The following is a 21,849-nucleotide window of genomic DNA, read 5'->3' as shown; positions in this document are numbered from 1 at the left end:
GGAGAAATTACACTTATCAGCTGTGTGAGTTGACATGTGGAACGATGAAAGAAGCACCCAGACAGAAAGAGAGTTTGTTTGGACATTAACAGCTAAAAGTGTTGGCAAAGCAAAGTGTTGAGAGGGCTGTCATCATAAAAAGAAAGGCTACAAGCTCACCCACACACATACTGAGATGGACGGGGAGGACAGAATGGCTGCATACAGTATACTGTATACTCTCCATCTCTCTTTCAAATGCACATACATAGCAGGGCCCCAAAGTAGTTTATGTACATTTAAGGAAAAGTTTGTACCACTGCAGCCCGAACTAAAGATACAGTTCAGTACTCTAGTCAGTCAAGGTCGCACACAGACTGAGGTACATTGGTTGCACAGGGGATACAAAACTGAGATTCAGTCCTTAGTAGCGAAGAAAGAAAGAAAGCTGTTCTAGTTGGTCTACCAGGGCAAGTCAATTCAATTTATTTGTACATCCCAAAATCACAAATTGCCTCAAAAGGCTTTACAATCTGTGCAACACTATCCCTATCATAAGAACAATATTCTCACTGCTGCTTAATGTAAAATGTTTTATTAAACAGTAGATTTTGGTCACTTGGTATACATAATAGTAAATTTGAGGGTACAAACGACTTGGGGTACAAAAAGGGTACTTTACTGTAAGCTTTATTACAGAAAGTACAATTCCGCTCTACTTTTTTTGAGAGAACTCCATTGTCTCAATCTGGTAAAACACAATAGAGTAAAGAGAAATGTAAACTTCCTGTAGAAGTCAAGGGCAAAACACAAAGAGCATGGCCTTAAAAACACAAAGAGCATGACCTTATAAAGACATGTTAAAGGTGAAAATGAATTGTCCTCTGACTGCCTGTGAAACTCAGCTTGAATATCTCTACTATCTATAGTACTTTTTTACATTACATTATATTGCATTATATTTGCAATGCAGAATTCACTATATTCCCTGTATACAAGCAGACTAAATAAACGAAGGTATGCAGGTATACACTCGACCTACAAGTGTGTGTCTGTATGTGTGCTTCATGCTATCCACCCAGATGCTCCTGGCAGGAGGTGACCTCTGTCCTCTAACAGACGGTCTGGACCTGTGGCAACACAAACACACACTCATACACACACACACAGGGAGAGAAAGAGACACTCGAAGCCTGCTCAAAGTCACAATAAGGTCATGTAAACTTCCAGAATAACTGGTTAAAGGGTAACGGCAGAGATATGAAACCACCGTGAAACCACCTTTTTCAGCTTCCTCTCTGACTCCAGCCTTCCTCATCGCATCAATTGCAGTTCTCTTCCAAATGCTAATTCATCTCACAACACTGCCTCCAGCTCCAAATGTAACATAATGTAATATTCTCACATTAGCATTATGAATGTTGCTATAAAAAGATTTTAAGCACCTTTAGTGGAATTTGGACACACACACTGTCATCAACTGGCTGAGGCCAGTAAAAAGCATCATTTATCAGAAAATGGAGGGAAAATTACTTTTGGTGTTTACTGATGCTCTGCTCTTATCAGAGATGATGAGGGTGAAGGGAGGGAATGAGAAAATATGGGGTGGTTAGCCATATATATATGAGAATATATGAGTATTCATGCAAAAAAAACAAGGTTGATGAGGAATATGTAAATGCACATGTACAGTATGTACCGTCTATGCATAAACATTAAACTGGGGAATAAGTCGGCACAAGAGGAATGAGTGAGAGCCACTCGTTCTCACCCTCAACTCGTCACATACTGACGCTTGGTCAGCCTTAGTCACCCTTTTTAACACTTTTTAACACACTGGACACCCCTTTAGCTTAATTTTTCAACGTGTAGGGTAGTTCGATAGACCTCTATGGAACTCCCACAATGTCTGAAATTGATGCCGTGAGACCAATGATGTTTAAGGTGACAAGTATTCATATTAGGAGGAGGTGGCATGTGTGCAAAAGGTGGTAGTAACACCATGTTTCATAATCCTATCCAAGTGGTTTTTGTGCCTAAACCTAACCAGACCTTAACCACAGTGTTGTCACACCATAAAACTCTAAAGGGGTACAACGTGTGTGTTAAAGTGATGCCAAAGGGCCCTGACCAAGCCTCTACATGTGACAAGTTGGGAGTGATAATGTGTTATATTTATAGCCTTTTCTAGCCAGTGAAATCATGGGAGAAAGCTAATTGTGTATGTGCATGTGTGTACAGGAGAGAGTCAGAGAAGGAGAGAGAGAGGGAGGGTCTCGGGGTGAACGAGTGATGTTTCTGTTCATTAGCAGTCCTTCCTTATAGCCGGATAGTAACAGGATAATCATGTCTGCTTGGTGGTGGCTGTGTCCTTGATTATCATTGGTGGGACTGCTGGGCCTTGTCTCTATTCCAGACTGTGTGTGTGTGTGTGTGTGTGTGTGTGTGTGTGTGTGTGTGTGTGTGTGTGTGTGTGTTTGTATGCATATGAGAGTCTTTCAAAACTTTAATTAACTGACTAAGCCACACACACTGATGCCAGAAACTGTGAGGCCGCATTGTGTTAGCTCTTCCAAATCAATAAAATACAATCCCCTTCTTTTCCAGTCAGCCTACAGTGTAAGCATTTCCAGTCCTGTGAGAATTTGATGTATAACTGAGACAATAGTAACAGCAGTGAATGCCAAATTCTGCAGTTAATATTTTCTTACCGGCATTTTACCTTTTTTAATATCTGACATCATGACGCACAAAGAAATAGGAGGATAGAAAAGGGAGGAAACATAACAGCGATCCTTGAACAGATGCAGTGTGCAGTATGTAGCTGCATCTGGTCCTTGAACAGATGCAGACACATACCCCCTTGTCCCATTTTCACAAGGATGCTGTGCTGCATTCCTTATTGATACTATCCATTGATCGCTCTCTGCTTGAACTGAGTTAGAATGATTCTGCAACTCCACGATATCGGGTTGACTGGCTGATTTTTCTCAAGGATATCTTCCAAACTTGTGCAGCACTATAATCGATGGGTGAAAAATTGAGCATCCTGTATTTTCCACACAGCTGCATCATTTTTTCTAAAGTTTTTCCAAATCCTGAAAGTGCAGAGGGATTATCTGTTTTGCTAGTCAATTCAGCGTAGCGAAACACAGATTATATCTCCGTCAGATAGATTTAAGTAATCCAGAACTGGACTGTATCATCACTCACTAAGAGTTTTCAGTTCTTTAGCGAACAGGCTGTCTGCTTGTTTCATAAAGTAATATTTAAAACTTCACACTGTTTCAGTATCAGGTGGAACGTAATAACAGCCAGTTTATGAAATTACTGTGAAAATGTTGTAGAATCACCCAAAAAACATTTATGGCAAAATACTGCAGGGACGAACAACAACTATGTCTGTCAGGTTTCTACCAGTCAGTAACTGACTCCTGTTGATTGTTTGCACGATAGTTCTTTTATTTCTGATTTTTTGTATCTTTTGGTTTATGTTTTTTCACTTGTGTTGCTTCATTTTTTTGTGCTGTTTATATCTTTTATAGGTAACATAAGTTATACATTGATAGATAATCTGTTTTTTTTTCTTTTGTATACTTTGCTCAGTGAGGAAATGTTTCCCTGCTATTTTCTTGTATTAGGTGTATGTGACAAATAAAACTTATGCCAACTTAAACTAAATCTTTTTAAGTAAATATAAAACAAACAATTCAAATATAATACTTGACTGCATTCAAGACTTTTTCAGGACGGTACAGCAGTCACGGTACAGACGCCTCGTCATCGTCGGTTGTTTTGATGACCATGTCATCCTTTCCTTTTTCTGGACACAGAAAGGTCGTTGACTGATTTGGAAGTGAGACTTCATGAGTGTCATCTGTACTAATGAGCTCTGTCACTCACAACCACAGGCCAAATGGCTCATCCATTAATAAAATTAGATAAAGGTGCTGTTTAGTTTATCTGACTCTGTCCTTCTTCTGTTCTTTCTCTTTGTCCACCTCTTATCTTTTCTTTGTTCTCTCTCTTTTTTCCCCCTCATTTTGTTCCACGTTTCAGACTGACTGCATTCCATCTGCTGCTCTTATCTCTTTCCAAACTCTCGTTCCCCCTCCATCCATCAATTCACACTCAACACTCGACAAACCACATCCCATCTCTCTTTCTTTCTTTTCATGGATATATTTCCTCTCCTCTAACGGCCTCGTCTTTCTCTCGCTAAATTTCTTCCTGTGTCATTCTTTGTCTTTCTGCTGTCACCGTAACTCCGTCATTTTCTCCTCACTCACTCAGAGGCAGACAAGCGTACACAGTTAGTATTCACATGCACGCCCGCTTTCAATAACCTCCTTTTGAAGTGCTCAAAGTCAATATTCTATCAATATAGCAAACAAAATGCAATGAATACCAATTGATTGTTGCTTGTGGCTATGTCTGCTACAGCTAGTTCATCCACATGCCTTGCTCCTCCTACAGTACACCATCCACATGCTACAGTAATAATATGACTGTAATAAAGTATACAGCATTATGAACACTATGCAGATTACTATGAGTAGATATTTGGGATATGTTATGTATCACTACGCTATATATACCATACTGTTCTGGGTCCCCACACAGAATAATATTACAGATAAATACTAACCAGTTTCATCTGGATAATATTACTGTACATGTCACAATGAAAATGTGAAAAAACCACCTAGCAGATAAGTGAAGTTGAAATCAGTCCGGTCACCAGTAAAGGAAGTGCAGTGCAGCAACTCACTGGTACCATAAAATACATATTGTAATCAAATTGCATAATATACTGTTCCTTTAAAGTTTGTATGATCCAATTCAGTTTTATACATTAATCACAAATATGTGAACAGTTTGACACCAAAGTACTGCAAAGTTTGGCTGAAGGTTAAGTTAACTGAAACATACAAAAACCTCATTATCTGGGTTGCAAACATTTCATGACAGATTTACTTTTGACACGGCGTGTTTTGTTGCAACCATCATATTATTCAGAGGTGAGAGATGGAATTAATGACATTATGGGAAATTAAACTCTCACATATTTGTGATTCTGTAAGTGGGCACTTTTCTCTAAATCACCAGAAATATTTGGAAGCTGGACTATTACACTGTGCATTTTGCAAATGAAGTGTAATTTAAGATGTAGTAAAGTCTACAGAGGATGTAACACTGACTTTACCCTCCATTCTTCTATCTGGCAGATGATGACAGCTGTCTTAAATTAAATTTCAAAATGAATTCAACCATGGCAGTTGAGAAAGGTCTGGGTCATTAGCAAGCATAAAAAAAGGCCCACACTGCCAACAATATCCTCTGATCACAAGAAAAATGGCAAATCTAAAAGACAGCTTATTATAAAGTGCCATCACATCACATCACACCAGATGGTTCACAATGTGGCATCACATCACGTAAGGTTTCCATGGATGTCAGCGGAGTTATGAGTCAACTGAGAGGCTTTTAATGTGGTCAGAAAGTTTTTCCGTGTTGGTTTTGGATTGTCCGACGGCTCACATGCCTGCAGGCATTCACAGATGCAAGGCACTCACATGAACGCTGCTCCACACGTGTGTCAGATACATAAAACATACACAAAACACGCACAACTCAAACATGTTAACGTCCACAAAAGATATGGGCGGTCTCTGTCGTTATTATCTGCAATAAAGATCTGTCATAACTGGACTCTCGGTCCAGTAAAGTCTCAAACATTTCATTGATTTACTAAATAGTATTAGTAGGAAAACTTTGAAACAGTAGCATACACAGTACGACAAGTTGATTTATAAGCCCTGATGTAATTTTCAATCCATCTGCTTCCATCTTGAGCTGCTTCTCCTGTTCAGCAGATGAGCAGAGCAGCAACGTCCTCCAGAAGCCCAAGATTTCCCAGACCTGAAGGAAGACTGAATCCCACCAGGGTGTTCTACATCTGCCCCCTTTCTGCTAGAAAACCCTTCAAAATACAAACCACATGCCTTTTATCTATCTAATACATATTACCACTGATATAAAGTCCTCCAAACCTAATGATAAAGTATCACCAGGACAACATTGTCAGTGTCCTCCACAGTTACTAATATGGTTCATCTGTTTCCCGCTTTGCATCCACTAAGGTTTGATTAGGGTTAAGGTTGGGGAATGGTCGTGGTTAAAAGAAAACAAAGTTGGACTGATGGTAGCAAGCAAGATGTAAAAAGCCATCTCTGTTGTCAAACACCAAGCGTGACCTCCTTCCTGGGAGGTTCTGAGGTGCTATAACACCATCGTGTTACATCCGCCTTTGTTTCTGATAAACAACACTCATAATTTGCACACAGGAAGTCCCTGTCAAGTAAACACAAACAGAGGTGTTTGAAATAATGACTATCACTGTTGTTTTTTTGGTTAAAGTAGAAACCTGGTCTGATGTTGCATGAAGTGATCCTGTATTCAGTTCATCAGTCCTAAGATATGCAGTTGGTTTTATTCATTGTGTTTTATGGGATAGATTATTCTTGCATCAAATAACTGTATGAAGTGAAGCATGAGCCATTTGCATCATTGCACTGCTGATTGTAAAGAACAATGCACGCTGCATGAACTGAAACATGATGCAAACAAACTGATGTTGACCTTTAAATAAACTTCTGCTAACTCTGACTAAACAAACAGTCAAACAAACACCAAACATGCAGCACTGATGAAGCTCCGTTGATAACTATCGTGGGGACGTGTTCATGCTGCAGACAGTGAGAGGGAGCTTGGTTCTGCTACACAGTCTGCAATGCAGCTCGGCTCACTAATTTTTGCATCGTGCTCCTGCACAAACAATGGTAAACAGCAAACAACCCCTTTACTCTCTCTCTCTCTGTTTCATTCTGATTTTTTTTTAAATACTCTTTTTGTTTTTCTTTGTTTCAGCTTTCTCCTGTATTACTCTCTCCTGATGTTTGTCTCGATTCCCGCCTCACTGCTTCACCCCCCCCCCCCCATCTCAGTTGTTTAATCAGACCATGAAATGACTGCAGAGACTGGCAGAGCAATCTCCTCCTCGCTGTTCATCTGAAGTGCTAATGCGGGGAAGGAGGGAGGAGAGGAGAAAAGGGATGATGGAAGTGGGAAGAGATGGTAGAAATCAAAGGAACGGAGAGGAGAAGACGAGCCATGGGCGAGAGAGGGAGAGGAAATGAGTGGATAGCGGCGAGTGAAACGAAGAAACGGGTGAAAGAGAATTCTAGAGGAAGATGAGATGAGAACAATGTCAGAGCAAAACAGAAAGGGAGGTTCGCAGAAGAGAGTTGGGGAGTGATGGATAATAAATAAAAGCAGGAGACAGGCTCAAAACAACAGCATGTATCAAACGGAGGATGGGGGCTAAAAATAGAGGGGGAGCATAGAACAGAGATAGAAACGAGGTGACAAGATGAAGTGTCAACAAATTTTTGTGCTTGTGTCTGACCTGCAAACTCTCCAATTCTGCAGCCGTAACACACACACACACAAACAAAATAGTCTCTGATGATAATCCAGGGAGGATGTGTGATGACTGAGAGCACAGAGATCAAACGAAACAAGCAGGAGATGAAGAAAACACACAGACAAGCTTTGACAGGAAAGCAGATTAGAGGTTGAGAGCTCAGATGATTCCTCTGACCTGCTAGAAACCCTGAGGAGAAAAAGAAAAATTAACATCTCTCCACGCGAGGACAAATGAGGTGTAAATTATTGATTATTTTTCTGCAGTGGTTGAAGCAAATCTGGGCCACCACAGAGTTTCCACACATTTCCAGGGTCAGGTTCTGTGAGGTTTCCTGTCGGTTAAGAGGACTGGTGTGGCTTATAATTAACCTCTCGGTAAATGTGAGGGGATATTAGACAAAAACGGGAAAGATATATTTTCCAAAATGTTGCACCATGCTGTTACGATCAGCATTTTAGAAAGCGATTAGTATAATCTCGAATGTTGCTGTTTATATCATTTCAATTTCATGCTAGGATTCTTTCTCTGTGGGAGTTTACCTGTTAACGGTTTCTAACATAATTAATTAAGTTTAATTGACCTGAATATGGAAGAGAAATGAGTATTAGCAGGTTAAGTACTGACACTATCGCTATGATCAAGTGTGTAATTCCTTTTTAAATGGTGACAACTTTCTGGCAAGCGTTTAGTTCCAGATCAGATCATTATGAGTAACAACATGATATTAAACAGGCTGAGCTACTTAAAGCTGCACTAATCAATAGGTTTTTTAAATAATGAGTTAAATGTGCTTCCTCTCTCTTTGTTACTTTGTAGCTGAGCTAGACCAAAACATTCCCACACACACACATATCCTCTCAGGTGCACCTGTTTAATTTGCCTTTGCTACATGCCAAAATTAATTTTAGCACCTGCCTTGGCCATGCTGAGTCTATCCCTGGTACTCAATATTTGTGTGAGTGTGTGAGTGTGTAAGTGTGTGTGTGTGTGTGTGTGTGTGTGTGTGCTTGTGTGTGTGTGTGTGTTTGTGTGTGTGTGTGTGTACATGTCCGAGTGTATGAACCCAAGCAGCAGGAGTTAGCAAGCTAATAAATCCTCTCCTACGACACCCCCTGCAATAATGAGACACTTCTCACTTTTCCCTCCCTCTCTTCTTTCACTCCTTCTCACTTTCCTCTCTCTCTCTCTCTCTCACACACACACACATACACACACACACACACACACACACACACACACACACACACACACACACACACACATGCACGCATACCTCTGCTGATCTACCCTGGGGAGCTCTGGGATTCTTCCCTCCTCTTGCTATGGCAACAGAACTTTACTACTTAACACTTTTCCCACAATTGGACACCCAGGCCAAGAATAACTGGGCTTCTATGGATCATAAACATAATTTGTAAAATATGCAACATATCTTCATCCAACAAAAGAGAGAAAGTGAAAATGAGATAAGGAGACCCGCTGTAGACTGAGGAGATGTTAATAAAGTGGTTGCTATCAATGAGAAGTTATCTCTATCCACTACATAAGGAAGATGTACCTCTCTGCAGATCACACTATCTGTTTCTGTGCTGGAAAACAAAACACATCGAATGGCTGCGACTTCCAGTAAGTCCAAATGCAGTGGCTGCTTTCCAGTGCAGCAGTTTAGAGATTTAGATTATTTCCCCCATGGGAAACATTCAATCAAATATGGAAACATGAAGAGATTTTTTAATCTTTCAATAGCTGTATCACTGCTCTTTTCACTACATCTCTGTGTAAATGAGCCTCTATAGACCACCTAACAGATCAATTATGTATACAGATGGAGCAAGTTCTACTCATATCAACAGCTGTAAGCAGAGCTGCCATCACAGCACTGAAACAAGGTTAAGTGTCGAGTGTCGAGCGTTTCTTCTCCTGAAACAATGACTTGATGCTCAGTGTAAGTCATTACATTTAGCACAATCACAAGCAACAGCATCATCCTGGTCATCTTCATCACATCAGTTACTACAAGTTACATTCCACCATCAGTGTGATTGTAACCTATTAGAACAAACATCTATTTAACAGCTTTTAGTTTTGTCCCTTCACTGTAGCAGCAGACATATTTCTGTCCTGCACAATGATTCAACTGGTTGATTTGACAATCTCAAGTTCAAAACACAAAAATGCATTTTACTTCAAACACACAACTGACCAATACCTGCAACTGCAAATCACACTTACCTTTCACTATGTGGAGAAAATAATAAAAGTCAAAAGTAATGTTAGATGAAGGCAAACTCTTCTCTCAGGAATGTAAGATGAGTAACTGCTAGCAGGAAATCATTCATAAGCCATGTTTCACAGGAAAGCGTGCAAATGAGACAGCATTTCCAAAAAAGAGAAGTGTTTCGTGTTGCCCATCAAAGGCGCAGTAGGGAGGGACTAGTGTTACATTTCACCCAGTGTGAATATTTCAAGAGCACTTCTCCATTGGTACACTGAAATGTTATACTGTACCAATGGTAGTGAAAAGACTTCCCTTTACCTGTCAAGTTAAAAGACCAACACTGCAAAGGTAGAAATGAAATAAACAACAGAAACCCCTTATATTCCTCTTAACATTCAGGACTCAAAAAATATTGATGCCAACTCTTACACAGGATACTCTGCGACAATTATTCCCTAACTATGAAGCTGAGTTGCCATTTCTCTGACTCTGTTGCTATGCAAAGTACCCATCTTATTAATGCAAGAGGACAAGGTTACGCTAGAGGGAGTGGTATTATACAAAGTTTCAAATTTCCCAAGAGATAACTACAGGAATTTATGAAATATGTGTCACATGTGTCTCTCTCCTTAGACTATGATGTAATGAACCAGTTATCTCAGCGTACCTTGACGTCAGTTGGAGACTGCGTCAAACAGGAGATGTTGGGCAATACTGTGTGTCAATAAGAACAAATTACATCTAGAAAAACTTTCCATCTGAAAATACTGACAGATAAACATTAAAAAAATGATTGAACTCTTATTGAAGTTTCACAGTAGACAATAAAATTAGGAAAACATTTAAGTTGAGCTGTTTTCTTATTTAACCAGGAGGCATTCAAAGCCAAAATCATATATCTAGAAGCACTAATCTAACAGTTTAAAGTACCTAATCCTAGAAGTCTCCAGATAACATTAGTGCTCTTGAAATATGTTGTCCTTGTTGACATTGCTAAGTTGCTGCATGTGTCTGCCTGAGAGAACTTCTGCAGATAAACACTGCCACCAGGTGGATAGTATCTGTTAGTGCAAGCTGCAACCTTACTGCAGCATTTTTTGCTGCTGTCTTGTAGTTTAACAAGTCAGGACTTTAAATATAGCTGTAACATTTTTGTAAAATATTAAAACTGTCTGAAGACAATGTAACTAGGCTTATATTGAGTGCCACACTTAACATATAGCACAATTTCCACTTTGTTTACTGAAATGTGTAGCATACTTATGTCTAAAAAATAAATATAATTGTAATTCTGGTACAGTAGGACTTTAGATTGATGTCGAACCGTTATTTATTTTACCACTGCTCAGTGTGCACAACTGGACTGTAAAATGAATCTGGAAAAAGTCGGCGTCCAAGTATGTTCAGTGGTTACTGGATGAACCCCATAATTAATCTGGAACTCACCTCATGTGCTGCAGTGCTGATATGAATATAGATTTATCCAGCATTGGCAGTGATAAGTACAATTAATCCAGATTATCATTGTAATTTAGGAAAAGGGGGAGATAATGTGAGTGTCAAAGACTGATGTGGAGAAAAATAAATGGTTAGCAATACATATCAGTGAGCCAGCAAAGTTGGGGACACTTAATGAAGGATACACACACACACACACACACACACAGACACTCACACACACACAGACAGACACTCACACAGACACACACACACACACACACACACAGACACTCACACACACACCCACTACGCACATTAAAAACTTACCTGAGAGCAACGTTTTGCTGACTCATATGGCCCTGAGAAAAACTGTGCTCCACTTGTCTTTTTAAGAATCCCTACATAACCTGCAGAGAAAAAAAAAGCATGCATGACTCATCTTTGTCTGTTTCAGGTTCTGCAGAGAAATCATTTCCTATCCATGATGAAACAACTGCATGTGCTCCAAAAAAGCAGCATACAGCACAGCTGCTATTGGAGATAAAAATGTAAATACTTGTATATTGTGTGTTGGTTAGGGGGAATACACTAGCATGCTTGTTTTCATGGTGATGATGAAGTTATTTTTTATTATGTGAATGCATTTTAGGTTATTTAACTGGATTTTATTATTTGAATTCACCTTCAATTCGCCTAAATGACAAAATAAAAAGAAAAAATCTAATGCATGATGACATGTGAGACTTCAGAAAAACTTACTGGCTACAGGTGAGCAGATCATAAATTATACTTACACTTATGATATAATAATTTGCATAATATTCTAATACAGGATAATTATTACAGTAAACATTAACCAATGTTCCATAATATGCTCATATTTTATATTCTGTCTGTTTTTGAAGTGCCTGGTGAGTGCTTGCATGCAACTTTTATTCAATAACCAGTTAAGCTTGGTCCTATACAGTCACATATATTATTAAACTGTTTCAAAAGTAATATGGTCTGTTATATGCTTACATGCCACACATTACTGTAAATGAATGCTATTGGTAAAAATGTCAAAGTGTCCTTGAGCAGGACAGTGAACAGCACACTTGCATGGTAACTCGCTGCTGCCATCGGTCTCTGAGTGTGTGTTTTGAATACATGCATGAGAGGCACATTGTAAAGTACTTTGGATAAAAGCGCTATATAACTGCAGTCCATTTACCGTACTGAAAACGTCTCGAAATCCACAGCTACTCCTGTGTAATTTGGATGTCAAAATAGTTTTTCTGTCCAAACCGCCTTGAAAACCATAACTCTGCAGTGTACATGATGTTGCCACTTATTTCTTGCTTACCTTCCAATAAGTTTCAAAGCGAATGGAAATCACATGCTGCATCATCCACATATTTAGAAACAGATCATTAACTGCCACTAAAAATTTGAAATAAGCATCTTATTACTGCCAGGTCAAGTCCATGTCACTCTACAATGCAGAACCAGAAACCTGATTTGTCCCACTCAGGGTTAATAACAGGCTCAGTCCCCTCCTGTGTTCTGGTTGGCCTGGGTCCACTGTAGTGGGCAAGCTGACCTGGTTTTACAGAGACTCACAGTCTGGGCAGAATACAAAGAGAACAGGACTGCCACAGGAAATATGATGAGTCGGCATAAACACTACTTTATTCCACGTGGTTAAGCATGCTAGCCTTAGGGCTTCACTGCAGCCACACATACAAAAAATATACAGTGTGCACTCATCATATTACAGCGACAGTTATGCTGCAGTAATCGGATTGTTGTAGCTAAAAACATAAAAAAGTACTAACCTATATACATAAACTTCAGTTCAGTTAGTGTGCTCCAGAATTGCAAACAGGCAGCTATCAGATACCGTATTTAAAGGTTGGTTCAACCCATTTAGATGCTTTCTCACCACCTTGTGGTATCTGGCCACAAAACCACAGTGTAGCTAAGTTGCTACACTGCAGCTGGATTCCTCCCTGTTGATTAGTTTCTGATATAACCTGCTAGTAATGGTGACATGTTAAATAAATATGCACACATAGCATGTACAAACCAAACACACACAACCAGAAAAGGCATCAATAAACACACACACACATACACAAAAAAAATGAATGCCATGAGGTGCCATATTCATGCTCATTCTAACCTTTCATGGTGAGAACGCCACGGCAGAAGTCTTTGAAGTCAATCCTCCCACGAGAGTCGAGATCCAAACATTTGGCCAACTTCCTCACCTGCGGGAAAGAACAGAGAGAACATGAAGATCTCTCAGAGTACACAGGACAAATTCACAAGTTACTGCACAGTCAAGTTACAAAAACATATTCTGTGTTGGGTTCGTGGGGGGGGGGGGGGTTATGTTACAGCTGCTATATACATGCATTTAAGAGATTTGGATTATTTTGTTGAGAAAAAAAGGTTTTGTTTTTTCACATTTTGACATTTCATAGCAGGAAAAGCACAAGTGTGATTAATAACATCAATGATGGCACTTAATGGCACTGTGTTTGTCTTGCTATGAGAACTCAAACTGTGTCTGTTATCAGTGCACAAACTCTGGTATCTTACTGGTTTCAAACCATTGAATAGCCTCTTCAACATGTATTTGCACGTGTTTGTGTATCAGTGCAGCTCTGGCACCACGTAGTTTCCCAGACAGAGAGGTATCGAATAAGTATATTACTCATCTTCACTTTCAATATTACACCAAGGCTCTTGTGAAGTGATGTCAGGGCTTTCATACCTTCAGAAGTTTAACAGTGGTTTGACTGTATTTCTTCACGCTGCATCTATTATAACAAAATATAGGCTAACCGGTGTCCACTGTAATGTTAATATTAATGTACGTGTGAGCACAATGCTAAAGTGTTGGTTTGAAAATCCACAACATACCAGTAATGATATGATTTTTGTATTCTTACAGTGGTGGAAAGGCCATGGAGTCATTAAAATCAACACGGTTTATCACTCTGGGCGTTCAAGCCCAGACAGTTCATGGTGATCTGCCTATTAGATTTGGGTTATATCAAGTGTACAAAGATGATATTTTGGCCTGAGGATGGTGCACAGATCCAAAAAATATCCAAAACGGATAAGAATTAGCCTTTGGGGAGAGTGAATGTGCACAGTAAAAGGCAATGTGCTAATTACATTTCAATATTTTGTTGAGTACGAGTAGAAATTTTGTTGTAATAATGGCACTAGATGAAAGTTCAAGAGGTCACAAATATTACAAGGAAATATTCTCTTAGAACCATGATAAGAAATAACAATTTACATGAACATTTGGCCGGTATCTTTAGATATATATTCTACATCTAGACCTGCTTACAAACCAACAGAGTGGGATTATTTACTAAAATAACCTTATTTACATTATCACACCTATGTGCTGTAAAGTACCTGAAGTGCAGGCGTACTCTCACTCACGATCCTCCCACATTAACATCACTGAAGAGGGCTGCTTCCTTTGAGCGCTCTGCACTGCAGCTGAATAAGGCATCATTCTCTTTGCAAGCTACCCACAGCCATTTCAAATTTAACAATGCTAATTTTAGCAAAGGTTTGTGGCCGAAACGGAAACGGGTTAAATAAAAATAAAAAAAAAACGTAGGACAGATTCTGATGCTTCTGCTTAAGAGAGGTAGAGCAAAGTGCCACATAGAGCTAAGAGTTTACATGAGAAATAGGAAAATGTTATGTTACCACCCTGGAAACTGGATCACAAAGTCAACACTGTACAGCACAGTGTAAGTATTTTAAAGTGTGTTAAAGACAACTTAGATTGAAGATCTGTTTAAATCAGATTCTGTCGACTGGTCCTGTTCAAGACAGCCAAGGTAGCTGTTTCTGATTCATCCTCAGATTTTTAAAGGTCAGAGCGAAGGGTAAAAAAAGATGTCGGAGCAGGGGAGAAACTAGAGGATAATGTGAGTGAGAGCACATGTGCACGTGACTGTACAACTGAGAGAGAGTCACCTACCCCAGTGTGCACAATAGTAGGTCAGCTTCTCTCTAAGTGGGATTTGCTCATATAGGACAATGACATGAGAGGTCAACACATGCGGTGGAACAAGGAAGCAGCTCAACACAGAACATCAGTTATTAAAGGAACACCAGCTCAAACTCAACAGAGTGGATGTAAAGTGTATGTGTTTGTTTTTTCTGTATGCAAGAGTCTCAGTATTATACGTGCATCACAAGTATGTTAAATACAGATTAAAATGAATATAACTGGAATTGTGCATTACACTATACAGTACTAGCATCTACCAACATGCAGGTCTTTGAGTTTTACATTACACACACACGTCATCCTATTGTATGAACCCAGCTCCCAGGTCAGTGACAAGCGTCCCCTTGGAGCTAATCAGTGCCTCCACAATGTTCCCGCTGATGAGGAACACAACACTGGGGAGCCAATCAACGACAATCTTCAATTAGCTTGACATGCAGTGAGACACAGAGGCATGAGGGATGTCCACTGCGACACATGCGCTGGTGAAAAACATCTATAATGCAGCCGCTGACACTGATTATTTAACTCAAACTAAGCTCTTTGAAGTTCGATGCCATAGTTTCTTCTTGTTTTTTTTTAAATTATGTTTTTCTAAATGAACTATGATTTGAATATATCCTCAAATGAAAGAGCATCTTAATCAAGGCTTATCAGAAAAACTAAAGTGAATTTAAGGGGTTTTAAGCTTACATAACCCGATAATGACATGCAGGTTGTAGCTGTTCTCTGCATTTCTAAGCTTCAGACTCAATTAGTTCCAAATATTAAAGGCCCGATGCACCCACAGTTTTGCCTCTATGGTAATTTGGATTGCTTGATTTTCAGCAGCTTGCTAAAGAGTCTCTCAGCAGCAGTTACTGACAAAGACCAGAATCTGTCCCGTATATCCGTCCATCCATCCACTCACCATTTTCTAAGTTTCTTAACTTGTTCAGAGTTGCAGAAGGCTAGAGCTGTCTTATTGGCATGGTACGCTGACCTCGGACAGGTTACCAGTCTAGGCTTAAATACACCACATATGCATAATGCTGGATATTTTCTTTATAGCTCAATCACTACTGGATTTTTTAGGCCAATATTGATAGCAATATTTTAAAGTTTAAAAACATATTTTGCGTTTACATATTGCAATTTCTTGTTACTCTTTGGCAATATAGCTACAACAAGCTAATATCAGCAATAAATATATCACCTCTGGTCTAATTCTCCTTATAGTAGGCTTGTGCTTGATACTGGCCCTCTGTTGGGCCAATTTCTCAATTTATTCAATACTCAAAAATCTTTTTCCCCCTGGTGTTTATGTCGGTTCATTTACTTAAAGTGTCTTTTAATCAACCACACAGTGTTCCCAGTGACCATTAAAGTTACTTTCATGCACTGCTCCAGTAGAAATTAACTCTCTCATTCGACACACAGCTTTCAGGTCAGAGAAGAAAAGGAGCTTCAGGCTGTTTTGCTGGACTGTCGTACAGCAGCTATTCCCTCTGTCTCCACATTGCTAAGGGACAGAAATTTCATTCTGCTTGGTTCCAGTCTGGAAAACTTTAATTAGGAACTTCCATTGCAACAGTATGCACCCCAGGTCCAGCTGGGATCTACCCAATTAGCCTCTCATGTGTCAAAAAATAACAGTGGAACTTCATAGCAACGAGAAAGGCCGTAATTATATATTTCATTAGGCAAGATGCAGAAGCCTGTTAGGCTAATCCTGAGAAAATAATGAGGGCGCGTTGTTCGGTTGCCTACTTCATTCACACAGACGAAGCATATTAACAGGAACATACAATGAAGTCAACTTAAAGGTCCAGGACACATGTTCTCACCTGCTCTGTTTGTCCAAACTGAGAACCCAACTGCAGCAAGTGTTCAGGGCGGATAAAGCCGTCTGAGTCCTCGTCACACACGTCAAACACCTCTTTGAGTTTCCTCAGAAATATCAGCAGATTTCCCGCCTCAGGCAGAGACTCTTCGTCCATCTCTTTATTGCTTTATTAATTTTCTTTCGGGATGTTTTTACCCCGACATGTTGTTTGGAAACCACTCGGGCTTTACGCGCGTGCGTCACAAGAGCTCGTGGATGCAGCTCCTGCTGCGCGCGACAGGAGGAGGAGGAGGAGGAGGAGTGATGCTGATGGACAGAGGAGAAATCCCAACACGACAGCGAGGGGCGGAAAAGTAGTGCTTTCATAGGAGTTCACTTTTCCTTCATCTCCCACTCAGTTTGTGCTCACAGTGAAGTGTTAACTAACACAATCATGGCTAATTGCCCTCATAGCAGTAGTGGAAGAAGTATTCAGATATTTTACTCAAGTAAAAGTACTAATACAGCAATGTAAAAATACTCCATTACAAGTAAAATGCCTGCAAATCCTACTCAAGTAAAAGTACATAAGTATTATGAGCTTGATGTAGTTAAAGTATTGCAGTGAAAGTACATAAGTATTATGAGCTTGATGTAGTTAAAGTATTGCAGTAAAAGTACATAAGTATTATGAGCTTGATGTAGTTAAAGTATTGCAGTGAAAGTACATAAGTATTATGAGCTTGATGTAGTTAAAGTATTACAGTAAAAGTAGTGGTTTGGTCCCTCTGACTGATATATTATTATATATGACATCATTAGATTATTAATAGTGAAGCATCAGTGTTAGAGCAGCATGTTACTGTTGTAGCTGCTGGAGGTGGAGCTAGTTTACACTACTTTATATACAGTTAGCTAGTTTAGTCCAGTGGTTCCCAACCTAGGGGTCGGGCCCCTCCAAAGGGTCAGCAGATTAATCTGAGGGGTCGTGAGATGATTAATGGGATTAATGATGATTAATCACTATTCTTTGATTTTTGCTGAAATATTGGATCATTTGAACATTTATTGAAATGAAAGCATGTGAGAAGTTTAGAGGGAAAAATCACTATTTGGTGGAGCTGTTAACAACTCATAGACATGTGAAATGTGACCCCGACTACACACTGCTTTTTGTAAGACGTCAAAAGACAAAAAGGTTGGAAACCACTGGTTTCATCTTTAACAATGTGTTGTATTTTAAAAGCTTGTTATATTATCCATTATGTCAAATCTTCATCTGAAAAGTAACTAAAGCTGTCAAATAAATGTAGTGGAGTAGAAAGTACAATATTTCAATATTTACTCAAGTAAGTACAAGTACCTCAAAATTGTACTCAAGTACAATACTTGAATAAATGTACTTAGTTACTTTCCACCACTGCATTGCAGCCAAAACTAATGTTTCCAAAAACTTTCTTCAGTGAACTCAGGATAGACAGAAGTCAAGAATTGGACCGACACTATCTTGTTTACATGGCTACCATAATATACAAATGCAACCGTTGACAGAGTAAACAAATCGAACAGGTCAGGAAACAGATTTACATAACTGTAGAAAATGATGTGTCAATAAAAACTCTTGATAAAGAACCCCTGTTTCAAATTGCAGAACATCAGCAGCTTCACCAAGAAAGCTCAGCGGAGGATGTACTTCCTGCGGCAGCTGAAGTTCAAGCTGCCAGAGTCACTGATGGTGCACTTCTACACCTCCTCCATCACCATCTGGTACACTGCTGCAACCGCCGAGGACCAGTGCAGACTGCAGCGTGTCATCCGCTGTGCTGAGAAGGTGATTGGCTGCAACCTGCTGTCCCTCCAGGACACTGAGGCGAGCGGGAAAGATCATGGCTGCCCCTCCCACCTTAGACATAAAGTTTTTCAAACACTCTCCTCTGCCAAGAGGCTGCGGTCTGTCAAGACTAAAACCTCACGCCACAAAAACAGTTTCTTCCCGTCTGCAGCATGCGTCATCATCAAGACCCCCGTTGACAAGCACCCATCTCATCTCATACTCCTCAATTTAGAATTTAAACCTGTAGCAGCTCTTCTCACTTAGAATGTATTTTACATATTTTTTTGTATTTGTAAATTATTTCTTTCTTCCTTTCTTATATATTATTTAGGACTGCTTAATTTTGGTATATTTTTTGGCTGTGACAAACCTACTTGGCAGTAAACCTGATTCTAGTTGGAGACGAGGAAGTCAACCTTGTCCTTACATGAACTCACTGCCGCCTCTTTAGTTTGTCCGATGTTGAACTCTAGAGGCATGTGACGGGTTCCAGACTGATTAAAACCTCTTTATCTTTAAAATATCTTCACACCTCTGCTGTCACAGCGCCACAACATTTGAAACGTCAACAAACCGAGAATCAAGTTGAGATGTCAGGAAAGTAAAACAGCAGCTGCATGTGACTGGTTTTCATGTGTGAACACCAGTTAACATTTCACATGCATTCATTTTACAGAGCTGAAGGTTAAAGTCCCTCCTCCTCTTTGTGTATACTTTTGCTATCTGAGCATAAATAACATTATTTTTCAATCTAGATCCTTGTGACTCAGATCCTTTCATCCCAGCATCTAATCAGGGATGCATCTAGCCTCCCAGGATGAAGAGTAAACACTGTTAATCAGCTGGCGGAGCACAAACCAAGGACCAGATGTAAAACCATTGATTTATAAGGAGATGTTGTGCGACTGCTGGCAAAAAAAACCACAATTCTCCCTCTTTTGTAATATACGCTGAAAATAGGATATGTTATTCTGTTTTGTAGATAAACAATTGTAGTTTTTCGAGTTTTAACCCTGATTTCCTGTCCTGATTTGAAAAGCAGTGATTGATATCTGTGCGATTGTTGTCGTGATTTCATGGCACGGATCCCAGAGTTGCATTTGAAACGTGTTTATTATAGATTGATGAGGCAGAGTTTAGTCTGTTATTTTATTTCGTAACGGAGGGAAACTCATCTCTGACACCAAACCCACAAACACACACATGGTTCAAATGGGGAAATTTTTAGGTTTTAGTTAGAAAATGATTCAGAGGTAACGACTCAACTTCTTCCTCAAAAATACAACAGCTGCTTGCCAGTGTTTGCTTCCCTTTACATATTTGTTTGTATACTGGGTGGGAATGACACACTTTAAGAGATATTAAGAAAAAAAAGATAAAAGTCTCTCGTAAAAATAATTTTCTTCTTAAGTATGAACTCTTTCATGCCGATATTGTGTTGACACGCCACATTTTTAGGATTATATCAGGTAACAGCGTCATGGTGAGTCACTGTGGCAACTCTATAAAAAGCAGACTCTCAAAAGAAAAGTCACTCTCAGGGATATATATATATATATATATATACATATACATGAGAATATTTTTCACGAGTAGATTCAGAGGCGCCTGGTTATGTATTAAAATGGGGGAGCAAACTTTGACAGATACATAATTTGGGGGGGCTCTGGGGGTCCTCCCTCAGAAAACACATTTCCTGCATTTCGATACTAGCTAACCTCAGCCACCTGCACTAGTCTAGATGAGTTAGATTGAGGGTGATATGAAAAGCAGGAACGCATCAAGAACAATAATTATAATTAGATGAGGACAGGAAATGATTATTAGAAGAACAGCTGTTTCATATTTGAAATTATATTCATAAAAATATTATGTAGCCTAAAATGTTAGCAGGTTGCAGGCTACTAGGCCATCGTCAAGGTTAAACAAGGACAAACTATGTATATAAATGAAATATTTGTATAATTAAACCTGATTCAACAATGTTAAACCTGAGGGTTGCTTTTCTCAATACTCACAAGGCGTCTTTAAAGTCGAACAGTTGCAACAAAGTACAAACAGTTTGGATGAATGAAACGGCCTCACACACAGGTTCTAGTGGGAGCTGTTAGCACCACTAGATGATGTAGCTGTAATATTATACAGGAATGAATAATCATAACTTCAAAAGCAGATTATTTTAACCTGCATTATCTCAAATCAAGGACTATTTTAATGCTCAACTCAGAGGGTGATTTTTGCTCCTCGAGAGTTAAAAGAGTCATTTCAGTTGAGGACTAGACCTGACTTCCTCTTAGAGTGAACACATCTATGAGAAAATGAGTGAATAATCATAACCCTAAACCTAATAAAAGCACAACGATCATTACACGGAGTGATGGGTCATCACATTTAAAGATAATTCCATCCAAAGTCTGACTGAAACTGGAACTTAAGCAGAGTATTTTGCAGAAGTCTACGTAAGCGACTCTCCACTGCAGAACATTTGACTGTTTGTTTATTCAGACATTTGGAACTTAGCTTGTTTTTGTCAGTAGCTGAAAAAAAAGTTATCATTGATAAAAGCTGTAATCACCTGATTACAGGGACTGTATGATTTTAAAAAGACAATAAGTGGGGTAGCAATGATACCTCACAGGGATGTATTGGCTCCACTGGCACCATTGTTCAGGCGCCTGTGAGTATATTTACTGCTACTTCTTAACTGGCCTCACTGTCAATGAAATACTCATGCGGCTAATCTTCCTTTGGATGAATTGATGATGAAACATGACTCTTCATTTTGCACCAGTAGAAGTTAGCAGGGATAATGTGATTTGAACTTGTACCTACAGTATATCATGTACCTCTCAGATACTTTGACACCACTTTGTTCTGTGCACTCTACTTCTAGTTCTATTCCCATCTATTACGTAAACTTAACTAGCTCTACTTAACAAACACTCGAGTTGTTGATGCACTTTCTAAACATTTTCTATTTGACAATGAGCTAACTCTTAGTCACTGTTATCAAATTTCTCTTGACTTCCATCATCTGACTGCAGATGTGGTT

The 21,849-nt window shown here is 39.3% G+C and overlaps 1 protein-coding gene across 2 annotated transcripts in view; it reads right to left on the bottom strand.

The window, feature by feature from the left end:
* The window catches only part of rab11fip4b (RAB11 family interacting protein 4 (class II) b), a 51,576-nt gene extending 34,300 nt beyond the window's left edge, over nucleotides 1-17,276 (bottom strand). Inside the window, exons 1-3 of one of the 2 annotated variants that reach the window (XM_044345934.1) lie at nucleotides 16,986-17,276; nucleotides 13,291-13,378; nucleotides 11,454-11,533 (exon numbers count right to left, since the gene is read on the bottom strand). In XM_044345934.1, coding sequence (XP_044201869.1) covers nucleotides 11,454-11,533; nucleotides 13,291-13,378; nucleotides 16,986-17,138 — 321 coding nt within the window. In that variant the 5' untranslated portion in view covers nucleotides 17,139-17,276. The remainder of the gene's footprint in view (nucleotides 1-11,453; nucleotides 11,534-13,290; nucleotides 13,379-16,985) is intronic. The other variant, XM_044345935.1, reaches the window with a different exon arrangement.
* Between the last annotated feature and the right edge of the window lie 4,573 nt (nucleotides 17,277-21,849).

The sequence above is a fragment of the Thunnus albacares genome, chromosome 3, assembly GCF_914725855.1.
Source record: "Thunnus albacares chromosome 3, fThuAlb1.1, whole genome shotgun sequence".
NCBI classification, from domain to species: Eukaryota; Metazoa; Chordata; class Actinopteri; order Scombriformes; family Scombridae; genus Thunnus; species Thunnus albacares.
This window is presented reverse-complemented; position numbering and strand designations above follow the sequence as displayed.